Source organism: Oryza sativa, chromosome 8, assembly GCF_034140825.1.
Source record: "Oryza sativa Japonica Group chromosome 8, ASM3414082v1".
Lineage (NCBI taxonomy): Eukaryota > Viridiplantae > Streptophyta > Magnoliopsida > Poales > Poaceae > Oryza > Oryza sativa.
Genome location: NC_089042.1, coordinates 17,568,173 through 17,583,195, shown reverse-complemented (window position 1 = coordinate 17,583,195; position 15,023 = coordinate 17,568,173). Strand labels below are relative to the sequence as shown.

The 15,023-nt window shown below is 39.3% G+C and overlaps 2 protein-coding genes across 2 annotated transcripts; both read left to right on the top strand.

Annotated features, from left to right (window-relative positions):
* The first annotated feature begins 4,094 nt into the window (after positions 1–4,094).
* On the top strand, positions 4,095–8,271 carry LOC4345408 (uncharacterized). Its single transcript, XM_015794000.3, has 3 exons — positions 4,095–4,672; positions 5,972–6,256; positions 7,705–8,271. Exons 1-3 carry the CDS (start codon positions 4,177–4,179, stop codon positions 8,088–8,090), a joined length of 1,167 nt encoding a protein of 388 aa, XP_015649486.1. The 5' UTR covers positions 4,095–4,176; the 3' UTR covers positions 8,091–8,271.
* A 4,617-nt stretch (positions 8,272–12,888) lies between these two features.
* On the top strand, positions 12,889–13,533 carry LOC107281947 (uncharacterized). The gene has a single exon (XM_015793788.1). The coding sequence runs from the start codon at positions 12,889–12,891 to the stop codon at positions 13,531–13,533; it is 645 nt and encodes a 214-aa protein (XP_015649274.1).
* The last annotated feature ends 1,490 nt before the right edge of the window (positions 13,534–15,023 follow it).

The following is a 15,023-nucleotide window of genomic DNA, read 5'->3' as shown; positions in this document are numbered from 1 at the left end:
TGATTTTGTTCCTGATGTCCTTACAGCACTACGCCACCTGGTAGCTAACGAGCCGGCAAGTAGGAGCATGTTGCTTAGACGATGTGCATCATCTTTCTTCCATGTTGTTATCATACGTCGGACCTTCGGTGCATTGTAGGCACCATTGGTCCTTTTTAATCTTCTTATTTGTTCTCCTCTTTTCCACTTTAATCATATAATAAAGTAACTTATCATTTCTATCAATAAAGTAACTGGATCTACCTTGTGTCAAAAAAATGTATCTCTTATTCTCTTTGTTAGTACATTTTTTGCCCTATCTCTGCTGCGTTCTATCAGTTTGTTAATTTGCATCTTAGGAAAAGCAACACTGGCAATCTAGATCACCCAACACTTTTTAGCAGTACTATTTGCTAGATTTTTGAATCTCTTATTAGATAATTTTTTATGGTTTTGAATTAATGTTCTGACAATATTATATTTTTCTTACTTTTCCTTAAACTAGGAAGGAAGCCCGCGTAGATGCGCGGGGATCTTATTCATTATGTTTATAAAAATAACGTTAAGAGAATTAAGTCATATCTCATCATATGCGTATAAGAAATTGTATATTTTACCTCATAATAACAAAAATCTATGTTGTGAAATATATTGTAGATTTTAATATAAACGATAGGAATGTTTCTTATATTAAAAAATCACTTTTGTCCTGATTATGTAAACTCGTCTATTGTCACCATTACTTCTTACCATTGTCGCTAGATGCCTTTTTAATAAATGAAACTGCATCTGTAGCACCAAAATAAACCTAATACATCATTAATACATAAAACATTTATCTCTACTATATACCTAAATGTTTATGTCAACATTTAGTTCTAAATCTATAAATAAATATACTTAAAATGCGACATCTATTGGTAAATGTGATAACAGTGTTGAAATTAGACATGAATATCCCTCTAACAGGTAGAGATACCAAGTCTTTATTTCTCTGTTGCCTCTAAACATGGGTTCCGTATCGATATACTCGTGCCTCTCAAGGCCAGCATGCAGTGTAATTTTAAGGCCTAATTCACTATCAGCACCCTCAAAAACGATTGCATCAATAAGTAAAAAGTTGAACACTATTATCAATGGTGGTCTCCACTGGGCTACCTCAACTATACTTGTAAAAGATGTTCAATACCTTTTATAGAAAGCGATGTAATGAAAATAATTCTTCCCATTAAAAATAGTTGTTTTTATGTTTTGTGTAGACATAATTTTTTTTCTAGTATTAAGCAGTACTACCCAAATTTTTATATAAATACAATATTCCGTTTTGAAATGAGTGAGGTTGATCATTAAAAAATGTATCGCTAAACAGATATATGACCATAACCATCCTCAGAGTATCATATCATTATATCATTGTTTATATTTTGACAAAGATCAATATTTTAGCGTATGGTTTGTTTTCGTGACCTGTTGTTCATAATTGCATGAGACACATATACTAATTTTAAATTTTATTTATTTTCAAAAATTATTAAAAAATAACTAATTTGTTGGAGTGCACTTATATCATACATTCATCAACTATCAACTATCACTTATACCCGACATATTAGAATTCCTCGACTATAAACAAAATATATCATGAGTAGTTTAATGCACATTTGTTAACAAACCAGTATGGTGGGAAAAACATATGGATTAAGGGGCCGTATTATAAAAAGATTATTGCCTAGGAATACCAATGAAATAGTTTTGAAAATATAAAAAAACATTTGAAAATCTTAGTCTCCATAAATTAAAATTAAATCATATATAACTAACAAAACATAACGTTGTTTCGTATTCACGCATGTCGATTTCAGTTAGTGTTATATATTTGTCAAGTGATATTTGACACCACAAAATATGATGTGAAATTATTTCAAATATTATGATGAAATTAATTATTATATGTCACCTAAATCATTTGAAAATTATTATAATATTAATTATTAATGTCAACTCCATGTGTTGTAATGTATTTAGCATCATAATATAACTATGATAAGTCATCAACATTTGAATACAATGGATTATAATTTAAAAATGGGTGTTTAAATACCTTTAATTTGATACTTATATTGATCTAGTTTAACTTGCATATTTCTGGAGTAATAAATTTAGTTTTATAGTATAAAAAAATCCTATTTTAAGGAATAACTATATTTTTTCGATGTTGTACCAACGTACATATTTATTTTTTTGGGAGGCTTTATAGCTTTTTTTAATGGTATGTACGTATGTTTCTTTGGTTTTTTTAATCGACTATCCGGAAAATAGTTTCTCTCATACACAGGAGATTAAGAGAAAGCGGGCTAATGCAATGGTAGAAAATAACTGGTCTATTAATTTAAATGAAAATCGACGGTGAAATTACGTAGTGTTACGTGGGAGTCTAAGAACGCTTATAGAAGCACCAAATGACCATATTTGTAGAATAAGAAACTTTATTTTTATAGTATAGAAGATCATATATTTTAAAAAGGCCTTGATGGTTATAACGTTGTACATCTTTAATCGTGCTTATATGGTACGTATCCTTCGTCTTTTCCCAGGTGAACAGTTTTTTTTGTCTTTATATTTTTTATCGTACCTACCACGTACGCTGTTTGTTTTCTTTTCAAATAAACAGTACCAAGGTATATATTTTTTTTCATCCAAAGTAACGTACGTACTATTTGGGTATTTCCATGTACATACGTAAATATTTCTGGTGGACGGATTATCTCAGATATAGAAAGCATAAACTTTTTAAATAGATTTAATCTGACGATTGTAAGATAATGGGTCCACCAATTTAAATGAAAATCGATGGTGGGATTGTAGAATGCCACATGGCGATCTAGGAGCGTTTGTAATGCGCCACGTGGCGGCTTAGGAGCGTTTACAGGATGTTTAATGGACTTTTAGTATATAATAGATAGATATATTTGATATGTGACATGGATCGAATTCAAGCTTAATTGAACTAGATCTTGGAAAATTAATTTGACTAACATGGATTTAATAATTTATTAAGCAAAATATTATAACATTGTAGCGTTAGCACGGACATATTTGACTAATTAACATAAATTTGTGCTGAAAGTATATGGTAATGGTTGTGAAAAGGAAATGGAGTAGTACTATTTGTAGGTTTACAAATATATATATTTATAAACAATTCATATGTAGCTTTTGTAAGTTGGAGCTCTCATGGTAAGGTTCATCTCTCCAATCCTAGACATCATTTTTGCTACACTACAGTGCATTATTCCTAATGGTATATATTTCAATTTTTTAGAGTTCTCACTGTTACCTGTTGGTTATCTTTACATTACCAAATAATGTCATAGCGTTAGCACGCGCATATTACTAGTAACTTAAGATTCTTAAAAATAGTTGGTGAGAAGACTCATAAGAGAATATGAAAAAACTATGGGGGTGTTTAGATCTATAGGTGTAAAGTTTTAACGTGTTACATCGGGTATTATATAGTGTGTCACAGGGGGTGTTCGGGCACTAATAAAAAAATATTACAGAATCCGTCAGTAAACTGCGAGACGAATTTATTTATATAGTGTGTCACATGGGGTGTTCGGGCCCTAATAAAAAAACTATTAGAGAATCCGTCAGTAAACTGCGAGACGAATTTATTAAGCCTAATTAATCCGTCATTAGCAAATATTTACTGTAGCACCACATTGTCAAATCATGGAGCAATTAGGCTTAAAAGATTCGTCTCGTAAATTAGTCACAATATGTGCAATTAGTTATTATTTTAGCCTATATTTAATACTTTATGCAGATATGCAAACGTTCGATGTCATAGGGTGTAAAATTTTTACGTGGAAACTAAACGGGGCCTATATTTATCAGCTTTTTGCTTCCAATCGACGGACTACTATGTAACTGGAGCTAATGGTTTACTGGTTTACTTTATATGAAAACGGTACCATGGGCGAGCAAGTAGTCGCGTACAGCAACATCAATGCTGTAAAGCGTGTACTGCCAGATGAACAATTTTTAATCTGACTGGTAGCCGTGTAGTCGTACTTGCAAGTACGTATATAGCAGGAGCAAAAGCTACCCATCCCATAGTAACTGACCTCTGAATATAATAGTGCTACGCCGCAGCCGACGGCGGTCTTTTCCGGCCGCTCCCGGCGCCCGCCGGCCATGTCAACAACAAGCTCGTCAAAAACCGCCACGTGCCCTCTCTGCCACGCCGACGTGCTGCTGCCACGGCGGCGGTCAGCCGGCTCCTCGACGCACAGAAGCCACGACCTCGACGACGGCCCCGCTCCGCCGTCGCCGGAGTCCAGCTGCCGCAGCAACGCCGCGGTGTGCGGGTGCGCCCGCTGCCGGCGCCCTGATCTGATCAGTCCCGGAACCGGCATGCGGATGAGGAACAGATTCGGCGATGGCCCCAACAGGATATCAGCCCAGAGTGGAGCATGGCTGTGCCGAGAGCGCACGGCGGAGACTTGCCGGAGCACAAGTAGCCGGTCCGGCCGCTACCGGCGCCTGCAGCCTGCAGCGGTCGCCGGAACACGACGCGCCGAACTCATAAAGCGGCTGCAAGAGCTCTGCCACCCAGCAAATAACCTTCCAAATTGTTCTGCTTCTTGGCAACCACAGCGACAGCGGCAGAAAACAATTGATCGAATTCCAGGTAATTGCGCGCTTTAAATTTTTCTTGTTTTTGTTTTCAGTTTTGATATTTATCAGATGCTCGAGGATTATTAGGATAAGATTGATTTGTTTAGAGTCTTTCCTTATATGTATATCCCCTTCCTCATCTTTTCTACTCTCTATATATATATCCCTCATGAGACTGAATTCAATGCTTAATATTTATAGTATTCCTCTCTTCTTATACTGTTAAACATGGTATCAGAGTGGGACGATCTAGCGCCGCTCGAAAGCTTCCGCCCCGCTGCCCGGGGGAGCAGCGATCTCCCAGGGGCAGCCACCGTTTTTCTGATTTTGTTAAACTGTTCGGTTTCCACTTTAGGTATAGAATAGTATTTGTGGGACGACTGTACATGGCTGAAAAAAATAGACAAATTTTGTTGTGCAAATTTTATATGAACTGCAAAATAGGAAACTACAGAGGGATAAAATTCTATAGGTACTGCAAAATAGGAAGGGAACTAGAACCACAGTTCCAAAATTTTTAGAGCTAGTGACAACTCTTAGGCTATGGCTCTGAAAATTGCACGCAGCATGAAAGTTTCAGATTGATTGCTAGTATAAATGCTGTTATCTTGTATGTTTACGCCATTGGATCCATCATATATAGATAATCATAGTAACCTTGTAAGACAAGTATTCACATAGATATTGAATTTGTGGCTATTGCTAATCATCATTTGCATTGTGAGGTGGTTGAAAAGAGTGCTGATAATGTTAGAAGTTAGCATCTTATATGGTCTAAATGTCCTGTTTGATGCAAAAGTAACAGAAAATTGGTTGAGTTACTAGAGTATATTTGAATGCTGCATGCTACCTCCTCTATTTAATTTCTCACACAATAAGATTAGATGTTTTGGTGTTTTGAATAGATTCAGCATGGATGCATTCATGCGGTTATCCAAATTCATATGAATTAATACTAGTGAATCTAGACTACGAGATGGAGAGGCTAAAACATCTTATAATGTGTGAAATAGAGGAAATAGATGTTTAGAACTGTGTGCATTTAGATGAAATCATTTTCAGTGCAAAACAGAAGATGCAGTAACTTAATAAACAACCCATCATATAAAGATATATTTTCTTTTAGTTTCCTTAAGATATTAAAGCAATAAATTAATTATCTTCTCAATCAAGCTTAAGTGCAAAATATACTCCCTACAGCCAAAAATCTTTGACGTACATCAAATAAATCTAAAGTACTACTAAATCTTGCTTAGCACAAAAAACCATGGTCTAAACAACAGTGATGGACCAACATTTTTTTTTTGTGCAGATAGCCTAGATTGTGGGGTGACAATGGAAAGGGGCAAGAACAAGCGTGATGGAAGTGACAATGGGCTCATCTTCTCTAACCTAATGCACGGTGTTGCTGCCGGCATCTATGGGTATCCTCCTCACCAGGGATACACTCAGGCTCAGAGCTACCTACTGCTGCCGGAAGCATATCCACCTCCTCCGTGGACATACCCTCTTTCTAGTGCTTACCCTCCTCAACCTGTTGGTTACCCTTCAGGTGGCTACCCTCCTGCAGTCTACTCTGACTCGTATCTGCACCAAGGTATTAAACTAGATTCTTTTATATACTATTAAGATATTGTACTTTGTATAAACATTGCTGAAATTCGCTGATAAAACTAATTAACCTCTATTCACTGGAGAAGGTGCTATCATTTTGCAAACAAAACTAAAGAGTACAAAATCAAAACCAAAGTTCATGCTATTATAGTTGAAAACAAAACCAAACCGTACAAAAGTACATACTATTAGTAATGTTAGTAGCTAACCAAACAAACAAATTCTTAATTTCTAATTAAGAAAATTAATATTCCTGGATTTCAAGACAAAAAAATGAAACAAAATCCTCTAGTGTGTCACAAAGGTTAAACTAAAGAATGTATTACAAACATAACTGTGACACGGCTAGGTAGCTGCCCGTGGTTTTGGGAAATCGCTTCATATATGGTGCGCTAGTTTTCAGAACTGATCTGTATTTGTGCACTGTTTAGCTAACAAAACTTTGTATTCTTAGTACCAAATAAACTAGGTATTACTCCCTCCGTTAAAAATAATTATCATTTCAAACGAGTAAACGGTCTCCAAAAAGAACTTTGATCACTATTTTTTTATTACAGTATCATATCTATAGAAATGCCAACAACTATATATGATTTTCTTGAAGCACTTCAATTCGTGACTATGAGTTGGATGTTATTATTTTGATTTCATCTCTCTAGAACTTGTAAAAATATCTATGCGGGTTGGAGCATGATTTAAACTTCATTAATTAGTAGTGCAGCCACACCATATATATATATATATATATAATGTGCTTGATTATGTCGACGAGTTATATATGAAAGGTATATATACTAGTTAAAGGGTTAATTATTGGTTTTGTGGATTATCAGTTGGCGTTAGTAGTGACAATTAAGCTTCAGTTCAGTCGACATCAATAATTAATCTCACTCAGGCTCTTTCCTCACTCCTAGACATATGGTCGATTGTTTTTTTTTCTGTACACCCTTAAATTTGAAATGAACTATGAAAAGAATTGATTGATGTTGTTTAGCTAATAAATCAATAACTGTATGGGCAGTACGCTTAAGGTTGAGTTTGAATCTACCTCTTCCCATCTTCGACTCCCTAGCTTACTCTTCACGAACTGTTAAGTGTTGTTTTTTTAAAAAAATCTATATGAAAGTAGCTATAAAAATCATATTAATTTATTTTCAAGTTTTTTAAGTTAATACTTAATTAATCTTGCACATATTATACTTAATGCAATGATCAACTCTCTATACATATTAATACTAATGCAATGATCAACTCTCTATACATATTATAGGGAAAAAAATTCAAGCGGTAGCACCTGTCTTAAACCAACATGATAAAAACTGCAGATTGTCTAGCACCATGTAGCACCATATATGTAAATCGATGAAGCATGGAAAGAACTGATCAACTCTCGCGGCAGAATCTAACCGCTGAAAATTCGATAATGTCCAGGTAGCAGAGTTGCGCGGGAGCAATGCCCTCTATCATATTCCAATAATGCTGTCACTTGCAGGGAGGATGGGCAAATGAACTGTGAAAATGGAACAGTAAATATGGAGAAAAGTGCAATGTCCTCAAATAAGATGGCTACTAGTCTACTAAAGAGTTGCGGCAATGTGATGCCATGCAGAAATATGGAGAGAAGTGGCCCAGCCATGTATAAGGTGGACATGCGCGGCAGTACGAAGCAATTCTCTATGGGCAGCAAGATGATGATGTGTCTGATTGTGTTTGGATGTCTGATAGCTGCCTTGGATATGTTTAGAAATGTTGCACAAAAACAGATGTTTTCTGTCGTTAGTTTACTTTCTTTTGTAGTCGCGACCTATGTCTGCTAGGAGTCTCTACATGTACCGTAAAATTGCTCTTTGTGTAATGTGTACTTCTTCATCCTGTAAAAATAGAATCCCAATCAAACTATATATGGTTTGTCTGTCGGGCTTTCAATACAATCTGAGTGTCCTCTCTTTACCTTTGTACAGCCGAAATTATTTTTTTAATACATGTTTGTTTGGTTAATTTCGTTAGCAATTTTTTAATATATGTTATGTTTTTCTCAGGTGGAAAATACATTATTATTTTGTAGTTCTAGTATTTATTTGTTTATTAAAATAATTGGACTAATGAGGTATTATTTATTTACATATTTTTTATTACTTTCATTGGCTTTTTTGGTTTCATAGCTTTGTCGCAATTTATTTGCCCTCGTAAGACAATCACATATTCACGTCGCCGTAGCACAAATCAACTTAATCGATGAAAAAGAATAGAAGGTGGATAAAGAATAGAAGGAGAATAAAGATATTGCAGCGGTAGCACAAATCAACTTAATCGATGAAAAAGAGAGTTAACCATTAGCTAACACACAGATAAACATAACACATTCGTGACACATACACCAACATAACAAAAGAAATGGCCGAAAACGAATCGGGCCTAAGCTTCTCTACTACCCCCTTCTACGTCGTTTAGCACGTACTGCAACTTTGTGCTCCTTCATTCTCTTGTACTTTGTTTGCATTCAGCTTTAGTTACTCTTCTGCCATCATACGTCGGGCTGACGGTGTTGATCCATAAAGTAAAACCACACATCATTGGATTCTCCTGAAGAATAAATAAAATTAGAGAATGGGATATGTTATGGTAACGCGAACCAAAATGGAAAAAAATTAAGCATGTAACAACACGCCCTTTGGAACCGCGCAACCTAGTCCATCCTATGGGTGGGCCCACTTACACATAGCACACATATACTTTCATCCTTGCTTTGTGTAAAATGGTTAACCTAGGAGTGATACGACTAGAGGGACAAACCATTATAAGTTGGTTCCAGCTTTTCACTACATTAGCAAGGTGGTATCAAACAGGAGCACACGGCTCTCATGAGCCACACAGTCCATATCCTAATAGGGCCAGGATGTCACATAGTGCTCCTCATCAAGGGCGTAGGAGGTTGGGCTGAGATACTCGTCATCAATTGGGCGTGTCGCCGAGAAGTGCCATTGCCTTCCATGCATAGTTCTTGGAGGTGGTGGTGGCAAGGGCATAGCTTGTCATCGAAGTGAGCGCTGCCAGTCCGTCCAGGTGCTCTGCGGTGAAGGTTGCACTAGAGATGGGGGGTGACGGCAGGTGGTGCCTAGGGACCACTGCTTAGGGCATTAGCAGTGCAACATCGAATTTTGCCAGACCTCATATGTCACGTAGGTCCAAGAACACCAAAGAATAATGTTAGCCACAAGTTTCACCGTGCTATGTAGCCTTAACTGGGGTCCATGAAAAAACAATATTTTTCTCGCCTTTTTCCGTCTCTCTCCCCAAAACCGATGCTTCCCCTTTCCCCAACCCACATGCTCTCGTGAAAGGCAGAAGCGGTGACGGCGAGCCAGGCGGAGGGTTGTTTGCAGCGGTGGTCCCCATGAAGCGACAGCGCCGGGCGGCCAAAACAAGCCCGAAGCTCGCCAGATCTCCCCTCTCTCCTCCCCTCTCTGGCGCTAAATCCCTTCACCCCTCTCCTCGTCGGTGCCAAATCCTTTCTCTCTCCTCGTCGGCGCCCATGGCTATGGGCAACAAGGACGAGCGGCAGCGCGGCCTCTACCCTCTCCTCGGTGGCGCATCGATCTGGATGGGTCGTGGAGGCTCCCATTGAGGCTGTGGAGGGGTCAAGGAGAGGTCGTTGCGGCTTGGAGTGGGCGATGATGACGAGCAGCAGCATAGATCAGAAAACGAGGATGGGTCCGGTGGGTTGGAGCGACACACGACAATGAGTGACAACATGGCTCGGGGGGCGTCAAGTAGGTAGGCACCAGATTTGTCGCCTCCTCTTCCTCCTCCGCCGCCATCTCTTCTTCTTCCTTCATCGCCAGCTCGGGGGATGGGGAGGGGAAGCGCGGAGCCACGAACCCGTAAGGCCACAACCTCACAATGCGTCTGCACCGTTCTCCCCCATGCCACGCGACCTTGATTTTGTGAGAAGAACGAGTGCACAAAATTGGTTCCGCGGACTTCACAGGGTTACGACCAACGCTTGTGTAGAGGGGAATCGCCGAGCTGGTGCATCGAGACCAAACGCCACATACATGCACTGTGAATGGCCTTAGTGCATTCATAGGCACAATAACCTGAGCGATGGCAGGAGAAACATCAGATTGGGTCTCTGAGGCCATTCACGGTGCACGCACGTGACATGTGTCAATGTTTGTCCAGGTAGAAAAAGTGCTTGCGTGGAGGAGAGAGGGAAGTGGTGACCATTCCTTCGCCGGGTTCACGTGATCAACATTGGCTCCAAGAACCTCGTCAAAAAAAAAATCAACTTTTGCTAAAAAAATCGCATCCGCCCGTGGGGAGAAAGCGGGAGAGAGACAGAGAGGAGGTGGGGGTAGGGATAGGGAGCCGCATCCGCGCCAGAGAGAACCTGAGGCTAGATCCGGCGAGCCCACCCCTCCGCTGCTCCGGCCTGCACCGTCACCGCTTCGGTCGCCTCTCTACTCGGTTGCCGTCGCCTCTTTGCCCGGCTTCGTCGCCATAGAGGCCGGCGCTCCGTCCGGCTCCGTCGCCGCAGAGGCCGGCGCTCCGCCCGGCCGCATCGGCGCTGTCTCCGCCTAGCTCCGTTGCCTCAGAGGCTGCCACTCTGCCCGGCCACCTCGGCGCCGTTTCCGCAGGCTGCTGCTCCGCCTGGCCGACCCAACACGGTGTAAGGAGAGAAGACTGAGTCAGGTTGCCACCCGAGCATGAGAGGAGAGAGAGGGGAAGGCGTGAGAGATGGGGGAGAAGAAGGATAGCGGTGGTCCCGAGGAAAGGGAGAAGGAGATGGGGAAAAGTGGAGAAAAAAAAGGAGAACTTTATTTTTGTGGACCCCACTTTGGAGTTGCTACATTGTGAATCTTGTGACTACCACAGTTCCTTAGCCCATGTGGCATCTGAGATTCGGTATATACATGGGACGCATTGCTATTGCCCTGATAGTCACCACTTGATGGTCATGCGCAAGGTAGATAAAGCACCTTCCTTGCGTCTTCTCCTTGAAGGCTCGATGGGATGCGGAGACGAGCTGGTTGGCAGAGCGGATTGAAGGAGCGTCGTGTCTAGATTACGGCCTTGTTTAGTTTGCGAAAAGAAAATTTTTGGGGGTCACATCGGGCGTTTGACCGGATATTAGAAGGGTATTTGGATACGAATGAAAAAAGTAATTTCATAACTTGCCTAGAAACCGCGAAATGAATCTTTTTAGCGTGATTAATCCGTCATTAGTACATGTGGGTTACTGTAGCACTTATGGTTAATCATAGACTAATTAGGCTCAAAAGATTCGTCTCGCGATTTCCATGCAAACTGTGCAATTAATTGCACCTGATTAACCATAGGTGCTATAGTAACCCACATGTGCTAATGACAGATTAATTAGACTAAAAAGATTCATCTCGCGTTTTCCAGGCAAGTTATGAACTTAGTTTTTTTATTCGTGTCAAAAACCCTTCCAACATCCGGTCAAACGTCTGATGTAACACCTAAAATTTTTTTTCGCGAACTAAACAAGGCCACAGTTTCCAAAACAAAAACTTTTCACCCATCACATCGAATGTTTGGACATATGTATGGAGTATAAATGTGGACAAAATAAAAAATCAATTACACATTTTGCGTGTAAATTACGAGACAAATCTTTTAAGTCTAATTGCGCCATGATTTGATAATGTGGTGCTACAGTAAATATTTGCTAATGAAGAATTAATTGTGCTTAATAAATTCCTCTCGCAATTTCCTAGCGGAATCTATAGTTTTTTTTATTATTATTAGACTACGTTTAATACTTTAAATGTGTGTCCGTATATCCGATGTGGTACGTATAGGCAAAAGTTTTTGCCAAGTAAACGAGGCCTAAACAACGCCTTAATTAAGGGCTGCTAGAGCCCCGATCTGGCGTTTCCGAGACCTAGGAGACCTCCCCAGGGGAGGGCGGCCACATTGACCGGCGTGGTGGTGGTGGAGTCCCTGCAGAAGCAGTGGAGGGTGACAGATCTGGGCAAGAAGGGGTTTGAGATGGGCGGCGGCGATTCCGTGGACGAAGGGGCACGTAATGGAGGGTGCTGAGGGCGGCGTAGCAGCGTTGGTGGCGCCGGCTGGAGTGCTGGCATTGGTAGGGTGGCCAGCTTACCTAGCGGCAATGAATGCCTGCAACTAATAATGGGTGAATAGGCGTCCTCATCACCAGTGACGACGAGGCCGGTGTTCTACAACGGCCGCTTCATGGAACGGAAGCTCGAGAGTACAGCCAAGGCATTCCCTATATGTTGAAGGAGAGATTTTACGGTGTTTGGTAAAAATCTAATGGTCCATAATAAAAGATACCACTTAAAAGATATTTAAGTACTGATATAGGTACTTAGGTAGTAAGTGTAAAAGGATATTTTTTTTAAGATGGAGAAGGGCATAATTGTCTTCTTAGTTCTAGGTACACAGGTTCCGCATCGGTACCTCATCTCTACTATACCCGTGATTCTCATTTCCGTTATTTACGTGTTCTAAAAAGATTTACATTTCCTTCCTAGGAACATGATCGTCGGTAATCCTGCATTACAAAATTCACGTGTTTTTCAAGTGCTTTTCAAGTGCAAGCTTGTTAAGAAAGTTTGGTAGGCGATGAACTTGGAAGACCTGAGATTATCTCTAGCGCAACAACCTAATGCAAGAAGTGTGCTGGAGACCATTTGGGGGTGCCCAGAGAATATACAGATGAGAGCTGTCGTTTGTTTGTGGCAATGGTGGAAGCAGATGAATGAAGTGAGGGAAGGAGGTAAAGCCAGAGACCCAATTGACTTGGCGTATATCATTGATAACCAGGGAGAGGAATTCTTGAAGTTGAATTGGAAAGAGGGGAAGTTGAAGGAGAGGAGAATGGCAAAATGGAGAAAACCCACCTCTGATGTCCTGAACATCAACTCGGATGGGGCCTTCCACAGCAGCACCAAACAAGGCGGATGGGGATATGTTATTCGGGATCATCATGGACGGGTGGTTCAGGCTGGAGCTGGCGGAGCTGATAACATGATGGATGCATTCCATTCTGAGATTATTGCTTGTGCAGCGGCTGTAGGGGCGGCAAGTGAAAGGGGGATAATGAAGGTAGAGTTTGAAATAGGCTCGCTGCTGCTGAAGTCTACACTCCAGGAGAACTCTTTCAATCTCTCTGTCATGGGGGGTGTGATTCTGGAGATCAAGAATGTCATTTCTAGAAGATTTATTTCATTCTTGGTTAATTATTGCCCCAGGGAATGTAACAAGTAGTGCATGAACTGGCGAAACTGGGTTGTAATTTGCTTGACCCTTGTAGCTGGGCCGGCACTCCGCCGGGCCTTGAGTATTTGGTGACCAGCGATTTGGCTGGCCTGCCTCAGTAATAAAGTTTTCGGTTTCCCTTAAAAAAAATTTACGTGTTTTTTTTCTTAGATTTACATTTTCTTTTTAAGAGTATGATCGTGATGTTTTTTTAAGTTGATATTTTGCGAAACCTCTAATGGGCAATCGATCGCCTTGGCTATGGGGTAGCGATCGATCCCCTCTTCCCTCCCTCCCTCCACCTGGTTTCCTTTTTTGGCACCGTATTACTCTATTATTTTAGTAAATTTATGCATCTAAAGTTTATACACCTCAAGTTTACACATCTAAAGTTTAGAGAACCAAAGTTTATAAGTCAAAAGTTTATATATTCGATTCAAATTCAAATTTGAATTTCAATTCAATTTTTTTTATATATAGTATTTCTATACATCTAAAGTTTATACACCTAAAGTTTAATGACCCAAAGTTTATAAGTCAAAAGTTTACATACCTGTTTTAAATTTGAATTTGAATTATATCTGATTCAAATTTGAATTTGAATTCAAATATTTTCTATATATAGTATTTTTATGCATCTAAAGTTTATACACCTAAAGTTTATAGACCTAAAGTTTATAAGTCAAAAGTTTACATACCCGTTTTAAATTTGAATTTGAATTATATCCGATTCAAATTTGAATTTGAATTTAAATATTTTCTATATATAGTATTTCTATACATCTAAAGTTTATATACCTAAAGTTTATAGACCCAAAGTTTATAAGTCAAAAGTTTACATACCCGATTCAAATTTGAATTTGAATTCAAATTTATTATATATATTATTTCTATGCATAAATTTTTCTAACTTTTTTTTTAAATTTTTTTTTGTGGTTTACTGTAGTAGAAAAAGAAGAAAGGGAGGAGGAAGGGGAGAGAGGAGGGAGGAGTGTATTGTATAAGTGAGGGCGCGGACGGGTGATCGCTGGACGGACGGGGGAGCGATCACCCGCCCATTAGACGCCCCCGATATTTTGTGTCTAATAACACAATCGGATAAAATATGACCGAATGTTCGTGTGGTTATTTTAAAATTGATATTTTATCACAAAGAACATATAAACTCAGTAAAAGATCATCGGTTTGTAGGTTCATATGTAATTCATTGTCAATACGCTATATTTACATGTTTGTTCATCTTTGCATATTCTCCCTCAATAACATGAACATAGGTAGATACTATAATTTCAAAGTACAAAGTCTTAAAAAAAATATCAAAGTACAACATATATGACAGTAAGTGAAGAAGGAAATTGATATGTTTTGTTGATCATGCAGCCATGTTATTTTGGACAAAAAAAATGTGTCATTTTTTATTATTGTGTTGATTAGGGTGCAATCGCTACAATGGAGGAAATTCTTTTAAGAAAAAATGTTTTCTCTTTAATTCTATAGTA

Excerpts from the sequence above, each read along its gene's own strand:
- LOC4345408 (XM_015794000.3), top strand. The coding sequence starts at position 4,177 with ATGTCAACAACAAGCTCGTCAAAAACCGCCACGTGCCCTCTCTGCCAC. Across the intron at positions 4,673-5,971 it reads AACAATTGATCGAATTCCAG|ATAGCCTAGATTGTGGGGTG; the intron begins GTAATTGCGCGC and ends TTTTTTGTGCAG. Across the intron at positions 6,257-7,704 it reads TGACTCGTATCTGCACCAAG|GTAGCAGAGTTGCGCGGGAG; the intron begins GTATTAAACTAG and ends GATAATGTCCAG.
- LOC107281947 (XM_015793788.1), top strand. The coding sequence starts at position 12,889 with ATGAACTTGGAAGACCTGAGATTATCTCTAGCGCAACAACCTAATGCA.